Raw genomic sequence first — 21,143 nt, forward strand, 5'->3', positions numbered from 1 at the left:
CTGGAGTCGCTCCATCAGCTCTTCCTGGTTCGCTGGGTGAGCTCAGGGATTGTGAGTATGCAGAGCAGGGCTGGGGCCTGGTGGAGGTGGGATCCGTCCCAGGGGCTCTGCAGCTGTGTGCCTGGCTTTGCATTTCTTTGGTGTTCCCTCCTGTGGATGTGAGGGCAGGGGTCAGCCCCCGGGCTCAGAGCAGATGCTCCGTCCTACATCCTCACATCCAAGGGTCCAGTGTTCAGATCGGCTCTCTGCTTGCAGCAGGAGAACGTGATCCAGACCATGGAGCTCCGAAACTACTTCTCCCTGTACTGCCTGCACCAGGAGACGCAGCTCGTCCACGTCTACCTGCCTCTCACCTCGCACATCCTGGGGGCCTTTGTGAACTCCCAGATCCAAGGGCACAAGGAGGTGAGCCACCTCTGTCCCCGCTCTCACTAACACCATCTTGTTTTCAGCTGCCTGGCCTGTGGCCTGCAGTCAGTGACCTCAAGAATGAAGTTGATACCCATTGGCCTTAACAGTTCCTAGGTGTGCCAGCCTCTTGTGTGGTCAGGATGGTGACATCGAAAACTTGTGAGCAGGATCAGAAAGATGTCAGGAAGTTCATTCCTTTTACAAGAACTCTTGGAGTCAGGGAAAGCATATAGAGTCTCCAAGCTTCACAGTTGAAGAGAAGAGGTGGTGGGGGTTAGTTTGGCCAAGAACACTGTACCACAGAGGAATTTCCTAGAAACTCCTTGTCAGCTGCCTTTAGGGGTGGTCTCTGGAGCCGCTGGGGGAAGAATCCTTGGGAATACTCTGAGACATGGAAATCCTGGAATGCTTACCCTGTGCAAGTGGCCTATAGCTCTGGGACCTCCACTGTGCTCACTTTCACCAGCTGGGGCTGAGGCAGCACTTCAAAGAGGGTGCCTGTCTAGCTCATTGGTTGTATGATTTTTTTGGGGGGGGGGGCGGTGTAAAACTGATGCCTACTAATGGGATGAGAGCAACCCAACTAACAATTCATTGAAGTCTATTTGGTGAGTAAAATTAGTTCTTTGGGGGCTCTTACAGAGTGGATGCTTATAGACAGCTGTGCTTTCCCTCCTAAATTGCCAACTCCCCAACAACTAAGTCCCTGTTTTAAACCTTTAAAAGTTTTATTCAAAAGCCGGGCGGTGGTGGCGCACACCTTTAATCCCAGCACTCGGGAGGCAGAGGCAGGAGGATCTCTGTGAATTCGATGCCAGCCTGGTCTACAAGACCTAGTTCCGGGACTGGCTCCAAAACTACAGAGAAACCCTGTCTCAAAAAACAAAAAACAACAAAAAAAGAGTTTTATTCTATATTTATGTTTATGCATGAGTTTATAGGTATCACATGTATGCAGGAATCCACACAATGTCAGATCCCTTAGAACTGGAGTTACTGGTGGTTATGAGCCACCTGATAGAGGTGCCGGGAACCAAAATCATGTACTCTGCAAGAGCAGCAAGTGCTCATAACTTCTGAGTCATCTTTCCAGTGTTTCCTGTCCTCCTGTGAGATAGGATCTCACAGAGATCTCAAAGAGAGATCTGCCTGCATCTGCTTCTTGGGTGTTGGGATTAAAGGCATCTACCACCATACCCAGGAACATTTTCTTTTCTATCTTTTTTATTGTTGTTGTTCTTTTTAATTTTTGTATGCATATGTGTTGTGTATGTATGAATGCTTGCATGTGAATTGGCATATATGCACTCATTTGGAGATCATGGGTTGATGTGGGTAGTCTTCCTGTATGTGTGCATGCGTGTGGAGGTCATGGGTTGAGTGGGTAGTCTTCCTGTATGTGTACATGCGTGTGGAGGTCATGGGTTGATGTGAGTAGTCTTCCTGTATTTGTGGGTGCGTGTGGAGGTCATGGGTTGATGTGAGTAGCCTTCCTGGATCATTCCCCACCTTATATATTGAGGAAGAGATGCAGTTTCCTGAACCCAGAGCTCACTGATTCTGCTAAGTTAACTAGCCAGCTAGCTGAGGGCATCTTCTGTCTCCCTTCTGTGTAGGCGGTCACGTCCGCTTGACATTTACTTGGGCATCCAAACTCAGATTTACATGGTGATCACTTTAGCCCTCCTAAGTTTTTGTTTTATATGGCTTTGAGTTTACAGTGGAATCTGGCTTCAGAGCACTAATGTTAAAGCAGCAGAGGTGACCACTAACTCAGAAAACATTCAGAGCCAGCGGGAGTTCTGTGTCTGTGTGTGTTCTGTCCTTACCCTATCAGAATCCTGCTGGTCTATAAACATTGTCCAGCCTTGGGAGGGAGAGACAGCCTATTTGGTTTCAGTCTGGCATGTGTCTAAATGGTGGCTTGCTGCAAGATGGAGTCACCATCTCTGATTAGGATTTGGAGGGCCAGTTTGATCACATCTGCTTTTCCCAGTTACCCAGTTGCTTTGCTGTTTATGGGAGCCTCATCTCCCTCGAGGAGGGCATTTGGTTATCTGTTCTATGTTGGTTACAGGGACTGAATTGAGGTCATCGGGTTGGCAGTAAGCATCTTTACCTGCCAAGCCCTCTTGAAGACCTGGCCTTGAATTTTTGATATTCTGCCTCTACCTCCTACATGTCACACACCTGGCTTATGTGGTACTGGGGATCCAAATCCAGGGACCATGCATGCCAGGCAGATACTCTTGTGACCTGTGTGGTTCCAAGATCTGAAAAATGGCAAAAAGCCCCCCACCCCCCAGTTTCTAAATGTTTGCCTGGGTGTCATGGTTACATAGTTACTGATAGATTAGTCACTGCTTGGCAGCAGTAATGGGTGATGGGCAGAGGCTGTGTTCCTTCCAGCTAGTCTCTGCCATCAGGGAACACACAAAGGTATGCCATGGGGCATTAACTTGTGAGATTTTGGGGATACATAGTGACTGGACTGTCCATGTTGGGTGAGAAGTCTCAGTGGTTCAGGCAGAAGTTCTGCTTGGCTAGAGTTCCTGGTACTTGGCCTGCCCAGTAGCTTGCACAGTGTGTAGGCCAGTCGACCTGCACAGTGGGTAGAGGGCTCGCCTAGTATACACAAGGCCAGGATTCCATCCCCAGTACTGCATATGCCAGCTACAGAGCTGCCTAGTACTTGGGTGAGGGGGGCAGTAGGATCATCTTCTACTGTATAGCAGTTACTAGATTTCTTTTTACTTTTTGTATGGGTGCTGAGGATCAAACTTCTTGTGTATGTTTGGTAATCTCTCAAACCCTGAACTATATCCCAGCCGTTTTTGATTTTTAGGTCTCACTGTAGCCCAGGCTAGCCTGGAACTCGCAATCCCTCTATCTGAGCCTTTGGGGGGTGGGTCAACATTGAGAGAATAGGGGTGATTTGCCTTCACTTTCAGCTCTGGTTGTGGAGTCTGGTATGTGAGGGAATGTAATGTGAGTGCCCTCCTGTCCTTGCCACCAGATGACAGGGCGTGGCCACCCACCTCATCTTCCTTTCTTCCTCTCTTGCAGATGAGCAAGGTTTGGAATGACCTGAAGCCGAAGCTGAGCTGCCTCTTTGCTGGACCTCACAGTGTGCTGACACCACCGCGCTCCCCGCAGGAGGATGGCGTGTGCTCCCACTAGTGGAAAGGTCCACAGCAGAGCTCCCTGTGGCCTCACTAAAACCTCTTTGCAAACAGTGTGTCCCTGGCTGATTTCCTCCAGGCAGCAGCCACTGCCCCGAGCTGCCTGTGGGCTGTGCTGGTGGTCTTTGTGGCGTGGCTCTCTGCTCCTGGACAGGAGGTCTGTGTGCCCCCAGCCTGCCCCATGGCCTGTTGATCAGGTCAGTAGTGGGAAATTAGGGTGCTTTGGAATGGATTGTGCCCAATGCCCACAGTGTGAAGGGTCACTGAGTGCTGGGGAGCCTAGGGGTTAACCTAGCAGCAAAGAGGTGTGGGGCTGGCCTGCCCTGTGACCTGGCCAGGAGCTGGCCGGTCTCTGAGGATTGGACTGTGATGGCAGATGAGGGCCTGGGAGGTGTATTAGAGGCCAGGCGGGAAGTATGATGCCCAGTGGTTTGGTGCTTTGGAGGAAATGTCTCATTCCAGTGCTGTCTGTGGAGCCCTGGTCCAAGGCCTCTTGAGGTGCACCGTAGATGAGGGCTCAGGGTCCTTTCTTGTGTTAGGTTTTGGAGGGTGGGGGTGAGAAGGGGTTGTGGAGGAGCACTAGAGATGGGCATTCCTGTTGGGTGCCCAGGCCTCAGGGTCAAGAGTGTGGGTCACTTCCCCCAGGCAGCAGGTTCCACCTGGATGTGAACTGCCTCCTAACCGTGGCTCTGCCGCTTCACTGCACCTCCCCCGCTCCCCCTCCCCGTGCTTTTAGTGCCCCCCCCCCCCCAGCCTGGCGGTAGAGCCTGCCTTCTCTCACATAGTCACTCCCCTGCCTGGGCTGTGGGTGCCTGTCTCCAAACTTGAGGTTCCATCCCATCCCCAGGGTGCAAGGGAACCAAGAGTCCCTGCACCTTTCTGACATTCTGCTGCCCAAGCCTGTGTGCCACACCACAGCCATGCTTGGGGCTGCCAGAAAGATGGGAAGCACAAGCATCGATGGATCTCCCCCTTCCCCTTTTCCTGGGCCGAGCAGGGGGCCAGCTTCAGCCTTAACTGGACAGTCTGGGGCCAGCACAATGGGAGCAAAAGGAACGCCTTTGGGGGCTTCCTACTCAGTGTTAGCCTGCCTGGCTTAAGAGGCAAGACAGAGACAGCAGGGCTCCGAGACATTTCTGTGGGGACTTGAAGGGATTAGTCAGGAAGCTGGTGCTGTGGGATTCCACTCGATGAATGAAGCACTTTATGGACTGCGGGAATCAGTTACTGCCACACCCAATAAACTGGAAGTGTTTACAGATGGTTTCCATGCTGCCATTTCTCTCCTCAAACCGCCATGAACATGGTCAAATGTTCTTAGAGTCTAAGTTTCGGGATGGGCAGTTGCCCCTAGCCTGGCGTTCCCCGTGGGGGAGTGTCATATGAGAGTTTCCTGGATATAGAAGCATTGCTTCCTCCTGGAGGGAGGCTCCTCAGACTCAGAACATCTGCAAAATTTGCAAGTTTGAGAAACCTGAAAAGCACATGGTTCACAAGGTTCCCCCCTGCAGCGGTGCCCACAGTGACAGTTGCTAAGGGAAGTAGATGCTGGCATGTCGAGCCCCCTGCATAGTGGAGAACTCCAGGGCTGCGGCTCAGTCCTATCCCATGCTGTGGTCGGCTCTTCTGTGACCTAAGCCCTCGCCCACACTCCTGTAAGGTCAGGCTCTGTAGAGTCGTTTCTTTGCCAGATGAGCTGAGTTTATTTCCTGTTGCTGGGATAAAATTCTCCAACAAAAGCAAGCAATGTAGTGGGAACGGGTTTGTTTTAGCTCATGCAGTCTGTCACTTTGGGGGAGGGGGCTCATAGTGTAACACCAGCTGGGCACATTGCATCCAGAGTGAGGCAAAAAATAGATCACAGCATGGATGCCCATGCTTGGATTGCTTTATTCACCCTCATTACTGTTCAGGATCCTCTTCCTAGTTCAGCCCACAGGTGGAGTCCAGGTCCTGGTTTGCTGTCCAACTGCTTGGCTTTCACTGGGACACCACTACCCTCTGCCTCTTGAGAACCATGGTTCTGGCTTCTCTCCTGGCGCCCTAATCTCCTCAGTTTTCTTTGGATGCCTGCTCTTGTCCCCACCAAACATTTCAGAACTTCTAATTTTCCATTCAGATTGACGCTCTTGCATAAAAAGAGTCCTCACCTCAACCTTTGGTGTCTGTCCACCCCGTTTGAGGTAGTGGCTGTCTCAGTGCCTGGTGAAATCTCTATTTCTTTCCTATCCAGTCACCTATGCCCCCACTTTTCTTGATGCTGTAATCACACAGCAACTTGGAGCAAGCAAGTTTATTTTGGTCTGTGGATTAGTTGAGGGGCTACAGTCTATCCTGGCAGAGAAGGCATAGTGGCAAGAGTAGGAGGTAGCTGGTCACATCATCAGGAAGCAGAGAGTAGACAGCAAGTGGGACCTACCTGTTTTTTATTATCTTTTAGGGGGCCCAGCACCCAGCTCCCAAATAAATATACACGGAGACTTCTTATTACTTATAAATGCCAGCTTTAGCATGGCTTATTTCTAGCCAGCTTTTCTTGAATTACCCCATCTATCTTTTGTCTCTGGGTTTTTTCCTTTTCTTCTGAAATCTTACTTTTACTCTTACTCTGTGGCAGGCTGGGTAACTGGCACCTTCTCTCTCACTCCTTGATCTCTCTTGCTCTTTTAGCTCTTTTTCAGCTCTTCTTTAGACCAATCAGGTATGTGTGTGTGTGTGTGTGTGTGTGTGTGTGTGTGTGTGTGTCCAGGGTTTCTTTGTAACTTTGAGCCTGTCCTGGAACTAGCTCTTGTAGATCAGGCTCTAACTCACAGAGATCCGCCTGCCTCTGCCTCCAGAGTGCTGGGATTAAAGGTGTGTGCCGCCACCACCCGGCCCCAATCATGTTTTAAACAGGCAAAGTAAAACAGCTTCACAGGGTTAAACAAATGAAACATAAAAGAATGCAACACATCTTTGCATCATTCAAACAAGTGTTCCACAGCATAAACAAATGTAATACATCTTAAAATAATATTTTACAACACCTGCCTATAAAACCTTAAGGCCTATCCCACATCTCTTTGACCCCCAGTGATTCAGTTACCCCATCAGTGCTCTGCGTCCTAACGATGCCACAACCTTCCAAAACAGGACCAGCAGGTGGAGACAAAGTATTCAGGCATATTAATCTATCAGTGACATTTCTCATTCCAGTAGAATATCAGCCCCTCCTTGTGGTGCCCTTGGACCAACAGCTGGTGGCTGTGTAGCAACCTGAATGTGGTCAGAACAGGCCAGACGTCCATATTAGAATTCATCCACCTCACGCAGAGAGTAGTTGAGGATGGTGTCCTGATCTTGGAACTTGAAGTACCCACAGAACTTCTTCTTCTGAAGCAGGAGTGGGAACCAATAGCTGTCATCGGGCCACATGTCTGCAAAGGGGATCTGGTCGAGTTGGAACCACTGAGGGCACATTTCTGTCTCGAGCAGGGGATGGAGAGGAGGAAGAACATTAATGTTGAACATGGATTTCAGCCGACCTGAGAGACTGCCCTCTGAATGTGTGTGAACACCTGTTTGGAGATTTGGTTTTGTTTGAAACAGGGTCTCACTTTGTAGCTCTGGCTGACCTTGAACGCAGAGATCTGCTAGCATCTGAGTGTGTCTGTGTGAATGAATGAATGCCACATGTGTGGGTGCTGGAGGAGGCCAGAGAGGAGCTGGAGATAGAGCTGGTCCTCTACTGCCCAGTGTGGGTGCTGGAGACTGAACTTGGGTCCTTTGGAAGACCAGTACGCATTCTTAACTACTGAGACTCCAGCTGTTGGGATTTTTTGGTTGTGGTTGTTACTTGCCAATTTTTTTTTACAGGTTTTATATTTATTTTTGACTGCATATATGCATGTATGTCTGTGTGTAGGTATAGGCATTTGCATGCAAGTGCCTATAGAAGCCAGAGGCTTTGGATCTCTCCAAAGCTGGTGTTAGTCAGTTGGGAGCCACTCGGTGTGGGTGCTGGGAAACAAACTTGGGTTTTCTGGAAGATCAGTGTGTGATCTTAACTGCTGAACCAGCTTTCCAATGTCTCTCCTCTTCAAACATTTTATAAAAATTATTTTATATTTTTGGGTGTTTTGTCTACATGCCATGTGCATGTAGTGCCTACAGAGGCCAGAAGAGGGCATGGGATCCCCTGGAACTGGAGTTATGGGTACTGGGAAAAGCTCGTGGGTCCTCTGCGGGAGCAGCAAGTGCTCTTCTGAGCCATCTCTCCATCCCCTGGAGATTTTTGAGGCAGGGCTTCTACACTGTAGCCCAGGCTGGTCTGGAATAAGTAGTGATCCTCCTGCCTCAGCTTCCTGATTGGTTTACAGGGGTGTGGTACCACTATGTTTGCTCTGTTTTACTTTCATTGATAAAGGGACTTTCTTTGGAGCCCTGGGTAGCCTGGAATTCAGTGTGGAGCCCAGGCTGGTCTTGAATTTTCTTGGTGCTGGGATTATGAGTGTGTACTACTGTATCGGGCTTATCTGAGAAAGGAACCTGGACTAATTTTTTATCTCATCCTCATGACCATCTCTTGGTTTTGAAAGGGTTATTTATGTAGCTCAGGCTGGCCTAGAACGCATTCAATAGCCCAATATGGCCTCAGATTCACTTTCTGCCTTGGCCTCCCAGATGCTGCAATTATGAACCTACACATCGCCACACCTGGTTACTTTCTTGTTTGTTTACTGAGAGCTCATCTCCTGTGTTGAGATTACAGATGTGTAACACCAAACCTTGTTCATGCCACTGGAGTGGAACTCAGGTTCTTATGCTCGGTAGGTAGTCAGGCTTCCTGCCAACTAAGCCACAGCCCAACTATTTTATTATTATTATTTCTTCTTCTTCCTCCTACCTCCTTCCTTCTGAGACAAGCTCTCACAATGTGGATCATGTTGGCTTTGAACTCAGAGATACTCCTATCTCTTCCTCTCAAGTGTTGGGATAAAAAGGCGTGCACCAATATGTGTACCATATTTTGTGAAACAAAGAAATGGGCTTGCGAGGCAGTGGTGGCACATGCCTGAGTTCAAAGTCAGCCTGGTCTACAGAGCCAGTTCCAGAACAGCCAGGGCTACACAGAGAAACCCTGTCTCAAAAAAAAGGGGGGGGTGGCATTCATATTTGGGTTATAAGGCTGCTTTGCCTATCTCTCCTTAATTCTGAGAACAAGCAAAGAGGAGGAACGTTGGCAGACTTGGGGCCTACACTTGGCAAGGGCTGACTCCTTTCTCCTAGGCAGGTAAGTGAGACTGGGTGCACCTCCCTACCCATGGTTGAAAGGAGGGAGTAGGGCCCAAGGCTCACCGTCACTCTCTGTGGGCGTCCCGTGCACGTGGTCAGTAGAGAAGATATGCACGTCCATCAGCTCGGGGGAACCCACAAACTCAAATGATATGTGGCCCACCTTGTGCAGCGCATCCACTGTCAGACCACTCTCTTCCTGCAGCTCCCTGCAGCAGATGGGTAAGGAAGAAGTGGCATAGCTCATGAGCATCCATGCTTACAAGGGACAAGGCCATAGCAGTGTAGCCTCAGGACCTGTGGGCCGCATATTCTAGGAGGACATAATGTAGAGGTGTTACTATATCCAATTTAGGAATTAAACTACATAAATTCAGGCATGGTATTGCACACCTATAATCTCAGCACTCAGGAAGCTGAAGCAGGAAGATTTGGTCAACTGGAATATGTAGAAAGATACTTTAAAAAATTTAAAAGCTGTCCCAGCACTCGGGAGGCAGAGGCAGGTGGATCTCTGTGAGTTCGAGACCAGCCTGGTCTACAAGAGCTAGTTCCAGGACAGGCTCCAAAACCACAGAGAAACCTTGTCACGAAAAACCAAAAAAAAAAAAAAAAAATTTAAAAGCTGGGCATGGTGGTATACAACATTAATCCCAGTACTCTGGAAGTAAAGATCCAGCAGGTGGATCTCTGTGAGTTCAAGGCCAGCCTGGTTTCAAGGGTGTGTTTCCTCCTCTCCAGGTGTTCATCCCCTGCCAAGCTGGCTCTGTGGTCAGACCTCCCCTTTCCTTACCTCTTAGCCCCGTCCTCAATGGTCTCTCCTTCCTGGACTTTGCCCCCGAAGCCATTCCAGCGACCAGCACCAAAGCCTCTCTTCTTCATTCCTAGGAGAACTCGCTGAGGTTGAAGCACCAGCACTAGCGTGTAGAGCCTGGAGGTGCTCATGGTCTCCTGGGTCCTGAGAAGAGGGTCAGAAAACTGGGTCTGCTTGGCTTGTGGTCTGTTAGGGTATGCATCAAATATGGGCAGTAGTGAGTGGTGGCCAGGTGGGAGGGAGATGTGTGCTGGGCGAGGTGGAGAATGAGGCTGACTGGTAATTCCCCAGCCACAACGTAAATTCCCTCTGGCTTCCAGGGCAGGTGATGGCAAATATGTCTCTGAGTCCTCCCTTCCCCATTTTTTTTTTTTTTTTTTTTTTGGTTTTTCGAGACAGGGTTTCTCTGTAGCTTTTGGAGCCTGTCCTGGAACTAGCTCTTGTAGACCAGGCTGGCCTCGAACTCACAGAGATCCGCCTGCCTCTGCCTCCCAAGTGCTGGGATTAAAGGCGTGTGCCACCACCGCCCGGCCCCATTTTTTTTTTTTATCAGTGCAGGGAATGGAACTCAAAACCTTGAGCATGCTAGGCAGGTACTCTACCACTGAGCCACACCCCAGCCCCTCAGTGGGGGATTGTAGGCAGGGGTGCTAACACTGAGCCACACCCCAGCCCCTCACTGGGGGATTCTAGGCAGGTGCTCTACCACTGAGCCACGCCCCAGCCCCTCACTGGGGGATTCTAGGCAGGGGCTCTACCACTGAGCCACGCCCCAGCCCCTCACTGGGGGATTCTAGGCAGGGGCTATACCACTGAGTCACGCCCCATCCCCTCACTGGGGGATTCTAGGCAGGGGCTCTACCACTGAGTCACGCCCCATCCCCTCACTGGGGGATTCTAGGCAGGGGCTCTACCACTGAGCCACACCCCAGCCCCTCACTGGGGGATTCTAGGCAGGGGCTCTACCACTGAGCCACACCCCAGCCCCTCACTGGGGGATTCTAGGCAGATGCTCTACCACTGAGCCATTTTCCCAACTCCCTGGGCTAAAGTTCTTATTGCTCTGTCTTTTCCTTGGCCTCAACTGGCTAAAGCGGTATCCAGAAACGGGGATCCTAAGAGGTTACAGTGTATAAGGGACCTGAATGAGGGCTAGAGAAATGTCACTGGTTATGAGCATCTGCTGCTCTTTCAGAGCACTGGGATTCCATTCTTAGTATCCATGGTGGCTCACAGTGGTCTAACTCCAATTCTGATGGCCTCTTCTGGCACCAGGCACAAACGTAGTGCACAGATATAAATTACACAAAATGCCTATATTCATACAATATAGGTTAACTTAAAAACATAAGATTGGCAGTGGTGGCACATGCCTTTAATCACAGCACTTTGGAGGCAGGAGGCAGAGGTTAAGCAGATATCTGAGTTTGAGGACGGACTGGTCTACAGACTGAGTTCCAGGATAGCCAGGGCTACATACACAGAGAAACCATGTCTCAAACAAAACAAAAACAAACAATACAACTTAAAAAGAGAAAAAAGAAGAGGGAAACTTGGTCCTGATGATGTGGGTGGTCAGCGGAAGAAGTAAGTGTGCTTGGCATTGGCCCGTGTCCCTTTCCTGACACTGACTTGCCCATGCCCGAGGTCCTGGCTTCCTAACACAGCAAAGTCAGCCATCTCTCTTATATGTACCAGCTATATACAGCTGTTTTTCCATATCCACAGGTGACTGGTACCAGGAGACCCCTACCTGGCCATGGATACCAGAATCAAAGCATGGTAAAATGGCTTCTATGAAACAGCATATTTGCATATAACCAACACACATCCTCTAGTTCACTTTAAATGCAACGTAAACACTATGTAAATAATTTTCACGCAGTGAGTCATGACAGATGACCACACATTCAGGAGTGATTTGTTTGCAAGGATGTTCAATGAGACAGAGTCATGTTATGTAGCCCAGTTTGGACTTGGATTCCCAACCTTCCTGCCTCAACAACCCGAGTGCTGGAAGGACAGGCATATGCCAGCACGCTCAGCTACCTGTCTTGATGAAGCTGGCTGGTAGGACAAAGATGATTGGAGTCTATATAGATCGGAATCTAGAATGGGCTTGGCCATGGCTCTGTTGGTTGACATTGTTTCAAACATAGACTCCCCACATTGTTTTCCCCTCTGTAAATGGAAATATCTCATGGTTGTTAGGTTTATTAAGTGAGATAGTTCTACCAAACAAGGTTAATTGGTGTTGCAGAATATTTTTGATTCGCTGGTTGAATTGGCCTAATACTGAGCCTACAGATAGAGATAGCTGTTGGTCTTTTGTGTGTCCCTGCCTCTGTGTGAAGATCGCAGTTGACAATGGGTTGCTCTCGGCCTAACTTTTTCATATTAAAGAAGATTTAATTCATGTGTATGAGAATTTGTCTGCGTGCATGTCTGTGCACTGTGTGCATTCAGTGCCCACAGAGGTCAGAAGAGGGCACTGGCTCCCCTGGAACTGGAGTTACAGATGCTGGTGAGCCGCCATGTGGGTGCTGTGAACTTGACGGGTCTCTCATTGGAACCTGTAGCTCACGCAGTCAGCTGACCAGACAGCTCCAAGGACCCCGCTTCTCTGCCTCCCTCCCAGCATTGGGATTACAGGTGCAAGCCACACTGGCTATGAAAATGCCTCATGCATGTGAAGCAAGCATTTCACGGGTATCTATCACTCCAGCCCCAATTAACCTTGTTTTCAAAAGCTGCTCCATTTAGTAAGGCTCAGAACTGTATAAGACTTACTTTCACATTTTCTGAAGAGAACATGCACAGGGTCTAAATTTGGAAAGAGGTCAAACGGCCGAGCCTATAAGGAAACTAGGCTGTCCTGGACGTCAGTTTAGTGTTCAGCTGTGATCTGGGAAATCGGATGCGTCTCGGAGCTTGCATACGCTAGAGGCTGAGGTGGTGACAACTATCTTGTCTGAATTGAGGTCAACTGTGGCAGGTGTTGGAGGCAATGCACAAGGAGTGCAGAACTCAGACCTGCCTGCAGGGGGCACTCTGCAAATGCTCTTCCCTAGCCTCCACTTCCTGGGGCTAAGCCTTTGCAACCTGGCTGTAAACTACCTCTGCATCAGTTTACCGCCCAAGCCCCAGGTCCCAAGTTCCCTTTCCCTCTGATTTCTGCTCCCTACCGTCTGTAGTTCCCCTGTTCTCCCCGACCTCAGGTCTATCCAGCACCCCAGTCTTCCTGGCTGGCTTGAAGCATCTCCCCAGTCCTTGCTCCCTCTTCCCTCCTCAGATCTCCGCCGGCACCCCAGCACCCACGATCTCCCGCGTTGCTCCCTCACTCAGCTCCCACGCAGTGAGAATCATCCATACCTTCGCGCCCAAGCTACAGCTTCCTGGGGCGGGGCTCAGGCTGGAAGCAAGGGCGGGACTTCCGGCGGCGGGGAGGAAACCGCCAGCAAGCACCTATGGCTTGGTGAGTGGAGTTACGGTGTCCTCCTGCACTAAAAGGGCGCCTGCTGCATGCGTGCGTACGTGGAGTGGATGACGGTAGTTGGGAGCTCAGTGTCTCGGGCCGCAGAGGGGCGCTCGCAGCCTCTGTCCCGGCATGCGAGTCGCGTGTTCACGATGTTTGTTCATGTACAGACGTGAGTGAGTGAGGATTTCTGCGTGGAAGTGGATAGGCTGGCGACATGGTTCAGCGGATAAAGCTGTGCATGCATGAGGACTGGAGTTTGGATGCCCGGAACCCACAGAATGCTGGGCTTGTGTGTTGACCAGATGTAACGCCAGTGCTAGGGAGGCAGAGACGGGCCCCTGGAGCAAACTGACAAGCTAGACTGGCTGGTTGGCGACTTTACCTCAATATGTAAAATAGGGAGCAAACCAGAAGGACATCACTTGTCAACTTTGGGTTCTCATAGACTCGCAGACACATGTGCACACGCCTACTAATACACATGCCTGCATACCGCATATACATATGCAAAAATAAAAAATAGGGCTGGGCAATGGTGGCGCACGCCTTTAATCCCAGCACTCGGGAGGCAGAGGCAGGCGGATCTCTGTGAGTTCGAGACCAGCCTGGTCTACAGAGCTAGTTCCAGGACAGGCTCCAAAGCCACAGAGAAACCCTATCTCAAAAAAACAAAAACAAAAAACAAAAAATAAAAAATAGGTTGAACCAGGACCTCCTACCTGCATTTCTGTAATGTCTACCTGCTAACTCCTTTCTCTCCAACAGGTACCCGAAGCTTGTAGGCGTTCCCCTTAAGGCTCAGAGATTCCACACAGCTGCGTGTCGCTATAAAGCTCGGACGGGTGCCGAGCACCTGTGGCTGAAGCGCCATCTAAGGGACCCGTTTGTGAAGGCTGCAAAGGTGGAGAGTTACCGCTGCCGCAGCGCCTTCAAGCTCCTGGAGATGAATGAGAAGCATCATATCCTGCGACCTGGCCTCCGGGTGCTAGACTGCGGGGCGGCTCCAGGAGCCTGGAGTCAGGTGGCAGTGCAGAGAGTCAATGCCACAGGCGCAGGTGGGGTGTGCATGTCAGTAGGCACTACCAGCTCATCTGGCTGCCGTGAGTTGTTGGGAATGATAGCAGCTCTTTATTCAGAGACATTGTTTGAACAGCTTTCTAAGTTGGCTTAGAGATGATAGTTATTGAAATGGGACACAGGCTGGGGACGGTGCTTAGCGGCTAAGTTAAGCGGCTGTTGCAGGCAGGCCTATGATCCTAACATTTGGGAGGTGAAGGCAGGAGGATTAGAAGTGTAAGATCATCCCAGCTACACAGTAGGTTTGGAATTCAGGACAGGAGATCCCGTCTTGGGGGGTGGAGGGGGCGGGGACGGGAGATGGGGGCGGGGGACACGGACAGGCAAGCGTGTGGGGGAGGGCGGGGCAGGGACGGGAATGATGTTGATGTTGTAGAGATGGCTTATTCAGCAGTGGTTCTCAACATGTGGGTTGCAACCCCTTCGGTGTCCCTGGGTTCTCAACATGTGGGTCGCGACCCCTCCGGTGTCCCTTACGTATTTACATTACTATTCATAGCAGTAGCAAAATTATAGTGATGAAGTAGCAACAAAATAATTTTACGATTAGGGGGTCACCATACCATGAGTAACTGTATTAAAGGGTCACAGCTTAGTGGATAAAAGGTGCTTGCTGCTAAGTCTGATGGCCTAAGTTCTCTCCCCAAGACCTACATGGCGAGGAGAGAACTGATATTCGAAAGTTGATCTTTGGCTTCACAAGTGTGCCATGGCGCATGCCCACTTGCATACACTCACACACACGGTAAACCAAGGGTTATTTTAAAAAGAACCAAGAAGCAAACTAAAAATAGGCCACATGAGGATACCAAGCCCCTGTCTCAAAACAAAACAAGAAACCCCACAAAACTAAACAACAACATCCTAGTTTGCTTTCTATTGCATGGTGAGCTCCATGACCAAAACGACTTGGGTAGGGAAGGCTTTCTTTCAGCTTACATGAAGGGAGGCCAGAGGCAGGAGCGGAAGCAGAGCTCTTAGGGGCACTCTGCCTACTGACTTGCTCCTCCAGGCTTGCTCAACCTGCTTTCTTATGGACTCAGGCCCACCTGCGTGGGGTGGCACTGCTCACAGTGGGCTGGGCCACAGGCCAGCCTAATGGAGGCTGTCCAGACACCTGCACTCCAGTGCACATCCACACATGCAAACACACACATGTAAATAAACAATAAATCTAAAAGCCAAAGCAAAACAACAGCGCCTGCTTACTCATGCCTCTGATCCTAACACTCTGGAGGCAGAGGTAGCAGTTCTCTGAGTTTGGGGTCAGCCTGGTCTACATAGTGAGGTTGTCTCAAGGAATAAAAAGCAAAAAACCATTAAAACAAACAAACAAACAAAAAGCAATGTTGGGAACTGGAGCTGGGTGTGGTGGTACCCACGTGTAACCCCAAGCACTCAGTGTGATGAGACAGAGGAGCTGAAGTTTTGGGCCAGCCTGGGCTACCTAGTGAGATGCCTAATTTAGAACCAAAACAGGCAGAAATAAAATAAAAAGATAGTTGGGAGAAGAGCCCTAGAGAAGAGGAGGCTGGGGTAGGGAACTGGCAGCCGAGTGGGTCTCCCTGTCCTGTGTTATACCGCCACCTGTTGTGCAGATGATCGGAACACCTCAGATAAAAGACCTCTTGTGGACAGAGATGCGTGTTAACTGGTTTTCTTGGTCCTGATGCCTGGCTTATATTTTGGTAGGGAGATTCACAGTGTAATAACGCATTCCATTGCTTCCATAGACTCCAGCTCCCCTGTGGGCTACGTGCTCGGGGTTGATCTTCTTCACATATTCCCTCTGGAAGGAGCAACTTTCCTATGCCCTGCTGATGTGACTGACCCCAAAACTTGCCAGAGAATTTTAGAACTGCTTCCCAGAAGGAGAGCGGACGTGATTCTCAGTGACATGGCTCCCAACGCCACTGGGATCCGAGACCTCGATCACGACAGGCTCATCAGCTTGTGCCTGACCCTTGTGGACATGGCTGTGGATATCCTGCATCCCGGGGGAACACTGCTGTGCAAAACCTGGGCCGGAAGCAAAAGTCACCTGCTACAGAAGAGACTGACCCAGGAATTCCAGAATACGAGGGTCGTGAAACCGGAGGCCAGCAGGAAGGAGTCTTCAGAGGTGTATCTCTTAGCCACGCAGTACCGGGGAGGAAAGGGCTTTACAGAGCAATGAGTCTGCCCTGCCCTCTGGGGGTGCTTTCCTCAGAGTGGCTGGGATCTGAATGTATTGTGGATGTGGACAGCACCCCACCAGGCACCTCTGTGTTTTAAAGAGATGAAAAAATATATTCGAGGTTCGTGAAAAATGATAAAAGTGGGCCCAGCACGGTGGCTCTGAGTAACGGTGCCTGCTACAGAGCCTGATGCCCTGAGTGTGCTCTCCAGGACCCCCACAGTGGGAGGAGAGAGCCAGCTCCCGAAAGTTGTCCCCTCACCCCCACATGCACACACACGAGCAGATGTTTAGGGATGGTTTCTGTCAATTTGACATTTCTTTCTGGGAAGAAAGAATCCAACTGAAGACTGCCTCCATCAGATTGGCCTGTGGGAGGAGGGCCCAGCCCAATGGGAGCAGCGCCACCCCTGAGCAGGTAGTCCTGAGTTGTATAAGAAAGCAAGGCGAGCAAGACACAAAGAAGGAGCCAGTCAGCAGGGGTCCTCCGTGGCCTCTGCTTCAATTACTGCCTCCAGGTTCCTGCCTTGAGTATTCGCCTTGACTTTCTTCAGTGATACCTTAGACTGGGATGAGGAAGTCAAGTAAACTCTTCCCAAGGTTGCTTTTAGGTGGTGGAAACAAAACTAAGCAGTCTTCTATATCATGATTTTATCTTTCTGGCATTTTATTTTTTAATTCGTTTTAGAGATTGGGTTTCATTCTGTAGCCTGAGCTGGCTATGAGCTCACAATCTTCCTGCCTAACCTCCTAAGGGCTAGGATTACAAGTGGATATTGCCACACCTGGTTCATGGCATGTTTGAAGAGAGTTTTGTTTTTTTTTTTTTGGTTTTTTCGAGACAGGGTTTCTCTATGGTTTTGGAGACTGTCCTGGAACTAGCTCTTGTAGACCAGGCTGGTCTCCAACTCACAAAGATCCGCCTGCCTCTGCCTCCCGAGTGCTGGGATTAAAGGCGTGCGCCACCACCGCCCGGCTTGAAGAGAGTTTTGATGAAGACAGAAGGAGATTAAAGGCTATAAAAGGGAGGGGACAAAAGCTGGGTAGTGGTTGCCTTTAATTCCAGGTCTCAGGAGGCAGAAGCAGGTGGGTCTCTGTGAGTTAAAGGTCAGTCTGGTCTACAGCCAGGGCTGCACAGAGAAACCCTATGTCAAAAAAAAGAACAAAACAAGAAACCTAAAACCGGGGCAGGAGAGATAGATCTGAGGTGAAGCGCTGTTCCTCCAGAGGATCCAGGTTCTCAGCACTCACATGGCAGCTCACAACCATTAGTAACCCTGAGCCCTTGGGATCTGACGCCCTCTTCTGGCCCCCATGGGTACTGTACTAATGTGCACAGGCACCCACACACATAAATTCAAAACAAAAACAAAAATGGAAAGAGCCACTTTTTTATAGACCCAGAGAGAGGATGTGGCAGTTGTGTCTGCACCGTTGTCAGCGGGTCCTTGTATGGTGAAGGCCTCTGCACTAACTGCAGTGGCCTGCTGGGCAATCCAGGGAAGGGCTCCACTCTGGCCCCGGGTGAAAATGGCCGCCAGAGTTCTCAAAGGCTTTTCACGGGCAAATGTCTGCCCTGGGTGTTTGAAACAGTCGGGACATTTGAAGCCGGACTCACACTCTGGTGCCAAGCAGCTGCGGTTGCTGTGTGGCTCCTTCAGTGGATATGTGGAGGGTCACAGAGGAGGGCGCCTACACCAGAGAGGGAAGATGCAAAACATGGCTTTCACCTCAGAGCGGGTAAGAGAGAGTTTATCCTGGAGCCTAGGCTGCGTGACCGTGGCTCAGGAACACACATTTCGGTCACTCCACATCCCATGTTCCAGCAGTATACTAGTTTAAGTTTTTATAATAACAGAAGAAAATTCTAGGTCAAAGCACTTTTGTTTATTTGTTTGAGACAGTTCTCTGTGTAGCCCTGACTGTCCTGGAACTCACTCTGTAGACCAGGCTGGCCTCAAACTCAGAGATTTGCCTGCCTCTGCCTCCCAAAGGCTGGGATTAAAGGTGGGCACCACCACCACCCAGCCATCAAGGCACCTTCCAAACACACTGGAAACATTAAGTAGTTGGCTACAGCCAAACAGAGACATCTCAGCTGTACACCTCAGATATTCCCTGATGGTATTTAGCCTTTTAGGTGGCGGATATTAAAGGTGCTTAGGATAATGCATCCCAAAGGTTTTATCTGTTACAGGATGTTAGGTCAGACACAGAGGTGGGCAGGGAATGACCGTTTAGGGAGGCTGAACAGTCAGAGTAAGTTTTAATTAGGCTCCAGACCTGCCACCTCCCAACCTCCCCCAAGCATTGAAGCTCTAATCGGTCCATCAGCACAGCAGAAGGTTCAGGTGAAGACAGAAAAGCTTTCTGGAGACTTTCTTAAAATTACACTGTTGAGCCTGGGGTGGTGGTAATGCTTTTAATCCCAGCACTGGCCAGGTAGATTTCCAGGATAGTTAGTGTTACACTGAGAAACCCCATCCTGAAAAACAACAAAAGACACACTACACTGGCATCAGAGATGCACTGTTTACACTGTTACCTGTAAGGGTAACAAGGATGGGAGAGATGCTGCCATCAGTTAGGGTTGACCTGCCTTGAGGGAAGGAGCCCTAGAGCTCTTCTGGCAAGCAGAACCCTGGGGTAGCTCAGTTTGGATTTCTAGTGGGCACAGGAAAAACTCCAAGACTATAGTACTTCAAGCCAACACTATAGAGCTGGGTGTGTGTGTTATCACACACCCATAATACCAGTGATGGGTGGGAGGTTAAGATAGGATAATCATGAGTTCAAGGCCAGGCTAGGGAACTTAACAAAACCCTGTGGAATTTAAAAAAGACTATTTCAGTGGTAGAGCTCTGGCCTAACAAAAACAAGAAACAAAAATCTCAGGCTGAGCATAGTGTGGCTCATATCTTTAATCCCAGCACTAGTGAGGCACAGGTAAGAGAATCTGTAAATTTGAGTCCATCCCAGTCTACAGAGGGAGTTCCAGAACAGCCAGGGTGAGACCATCTTGAAGAAAACCAAAGCCAACCAAACAACAACAAAACCAAATCTCACCCAAACAGAACACCTGTAGTCAGACTTTTTCTGTCCCACCAGCCAGCTCACCCAAAATCATTCAGAGACTTCATATTAATTATAAAAGCTCATCTGATAGCTTAGGCTTGTTTCTAACTAGCATTTACAACTTAACCCATTTTTATTAACTTACTTTCTGCCTGTGGCTTTCTTACCTTTACTCTGCTCTCCCCATACTGCTTCCTCTTTGGTGACTCCCCTGCCTCTCCAACCTTCTCCTAGTGTCCTCTCTGCCCTGGAAATCCTGCCTAGCTATTGGCTATTCAGCTTATTAAATCAATCTGAGTGACAAATCTTCACAGTGTACTAAAAGATTATTCCACAGCAAACCCCAGCTGGGCATGGTGGCACATGCTTGTTATCCCAGTGTTGAGATTTATTGTCCCAGGCTGTGTCCCAACAAACCAGGTTTGGCCACTTGTCCTCAATAATTAAAAAGAGACAAATTGATAGCAGATCAGAAAAAGGAGATTTATAGCTGGGCGGTGGTGGCGCACGCCTTTAATCCCAGCACTTGGGAGACAGAGGCAGGCAGATCTCTGGGAGTTCGAGACCAGCCTGGTCTACAGAGCTAGTTCCAGGGCAGGCTCCAAAACCACAGAGAAACCCTGTCTCGAAAAACCAAAAAAAAAAAAAAAAAAAAAAAAAAAAAAAAAAAAAAAGAAAGAAAAAGGAGATTTATTTAATGTGGCCACAATGGGAAGAAGGACATAGAGTTAGGCTATCCCCAAGAACCAACTCAGGGGCCTGACACTGATGTAGGGTGAGGGTTTTAAACAGAAGGCAAAAGATCTGCACCAGGAAGCTGTCTGGTCTGGGTGTGGTCAGTGCCATCTTTGTCTCAGCTCTAAGGCTTTCCTCACCTTCAGATGACAAACTCTAAATCATTTTTGTGGAGATAAGTTCTTCCTGTGGCTGCCCCAAGGCTTCAGTCTTTTCTTCTCCTGGGAGGATATCCTTAGGAGGAATCTAATATCTTGGGGTCCTTTGTCTCAAGAATCTGATAACCAAAGAGGCAGGCCAGTTTCAGCAGCACTAAGGAGGCTGGGGGTTCCAGTCCCACCTGGGCTACACAGTGAGGTCGAGGCTAGCCTGGGCTACAGGGAAAAATTCTGTTTTTCAGGTGTTGGGGGGAGAGATAGTTTATTTTTATTTTATTTATCTATTTGAGACAGGGTTTCTCTGTCTAACAACCTCGACTGTCCTGGAAGTAGCTGTGTAAACCAGGCTGGGCTCGAACTCAACAGAGATCTGCCTGCCTCCTAAGTGCCACTACCTTCCAGTTGGTGACGCCTGCCTCTAATCCCAAATCGACATCAGACTGTGGACCCTGGACCCGCACCATTACTGAAGTCAATCAGTCAATCCGCCTTCGCAGACACAACGTCTTCCCAGGAATTCTCATTTTCAAAGGAAAGAAAGCTAGAGAAACATGCTAACCAACCGAAACCCCAAAACATTGCCCAAGACAAAACAAAATAACCTATGTTTACATAGTAGCAAAGTTGAGGGAACCGTCAACTTCCCTAAAATTTGATCCCTCCGCAGGCTGTGCTATTTCACACATTATTGAGCACTCAGTAGCGGTGGAAGAGTCCCTTGTGGGTCAGTGGGATACTCTGGCTCAGCTTTGGTTGCAGGTCC

General features: G+C 49.5%; 3 protein-coding genes across 6 annotated transcripts in view; 2 read left to right on the forward strand and 1 right to left on the reverse strand.

Moving 5' to 3' along the window:
- Positions 1–4,838, forward strand: part of Snx8 (sorting nexin 8) — a 57,780-nt gene extending 52,942 nt beyond the window's left edge. For all 3 annotated transcript variants that reach the window (XM_057764529.1, XM_057764531.1, XM_057764530.1), the window contains exons 10-11: positions 256–405; positions 3,478–4,838. In XM_057764529.1, the coding sequence (XP_057620512.1) occupies positions 256–405; positions 3,478–3,591 (264 nt within the window). In that variant the 3' untranslated portion in view covers positions 3,592–4,838. The remainder of the gene's footprint in view (positions 1–255; positions 406–3,477) is intronic.
- A 490-nt stretch (positions 4,839–5,328) lies between these two features.
- Positions 5,329–13,093, reverse strand: Nudt1 (nudix hydrolase 1). Of its 2 annotated transcripts, none has more exons than XM_057764578.1 (4): positions 13,000–13,093; positions 9,661–9,825; positions 8,931–9,076; positions 5,329–7,054 (listed from the first exon to the last, which is right to left on the reverse strand). In XM_057764578.1, the coding sequence occupies exons 2-4, from the start codon at positions 9,810–9,812 to the stop codon at positions 6,882–6,884; spliced, it is 471 nt and encodes a 156-aa protein (XP_057620561.1). In that variant the 5' UTR covers positions 9,813–9,825; positions 13,000–13,093; the 3' UTR covers positions 5,329–6,881. The 2 variants fall into 2 exon arrangements, with proteins under 2 accessions (XP_057620561.1, XP_057620560.1); XM_057764577.1 differs by having other exon boundaries at positions 13,054–13,080.
- On the forward strand, positions 13,039–17,217 carry Mrm2 (mitochondrial rRNA methyltransferase 2). Its single transcript, XM_057764576.1, has 3 exons — positions 13,039–13,156; positions 13,925–14,214; positions 15,970–17,217. Exons 1-3 carry the CDS (start codon positions 13,149–13,151, stop codon positions 16,410–16,412), a joined length of 741 nt encoding a protein of 246 aa, XP_057620559.1. The 5' UTR covers positions 13,039–13,148; the 3' UTR covers positions 16,413–17,217.
- The last annotated feature ends 3,926 nt before the right edge of the window (positions 17,218–21,143 follow it).

Source organism: Chionomys nivalis, chromosome 3, assembly GCF_950005125.1.
Source record: "Chionomys nivalis chromosome 3, mChiNiv1.1, whole genome shotgun sequence".
NCBI classification, from domain to species: Eukaryota; Metazoa; Chordata; class Mammalia; order Rodentia; family Cricetidae; genus Chionomys; species Chionomys nivalis.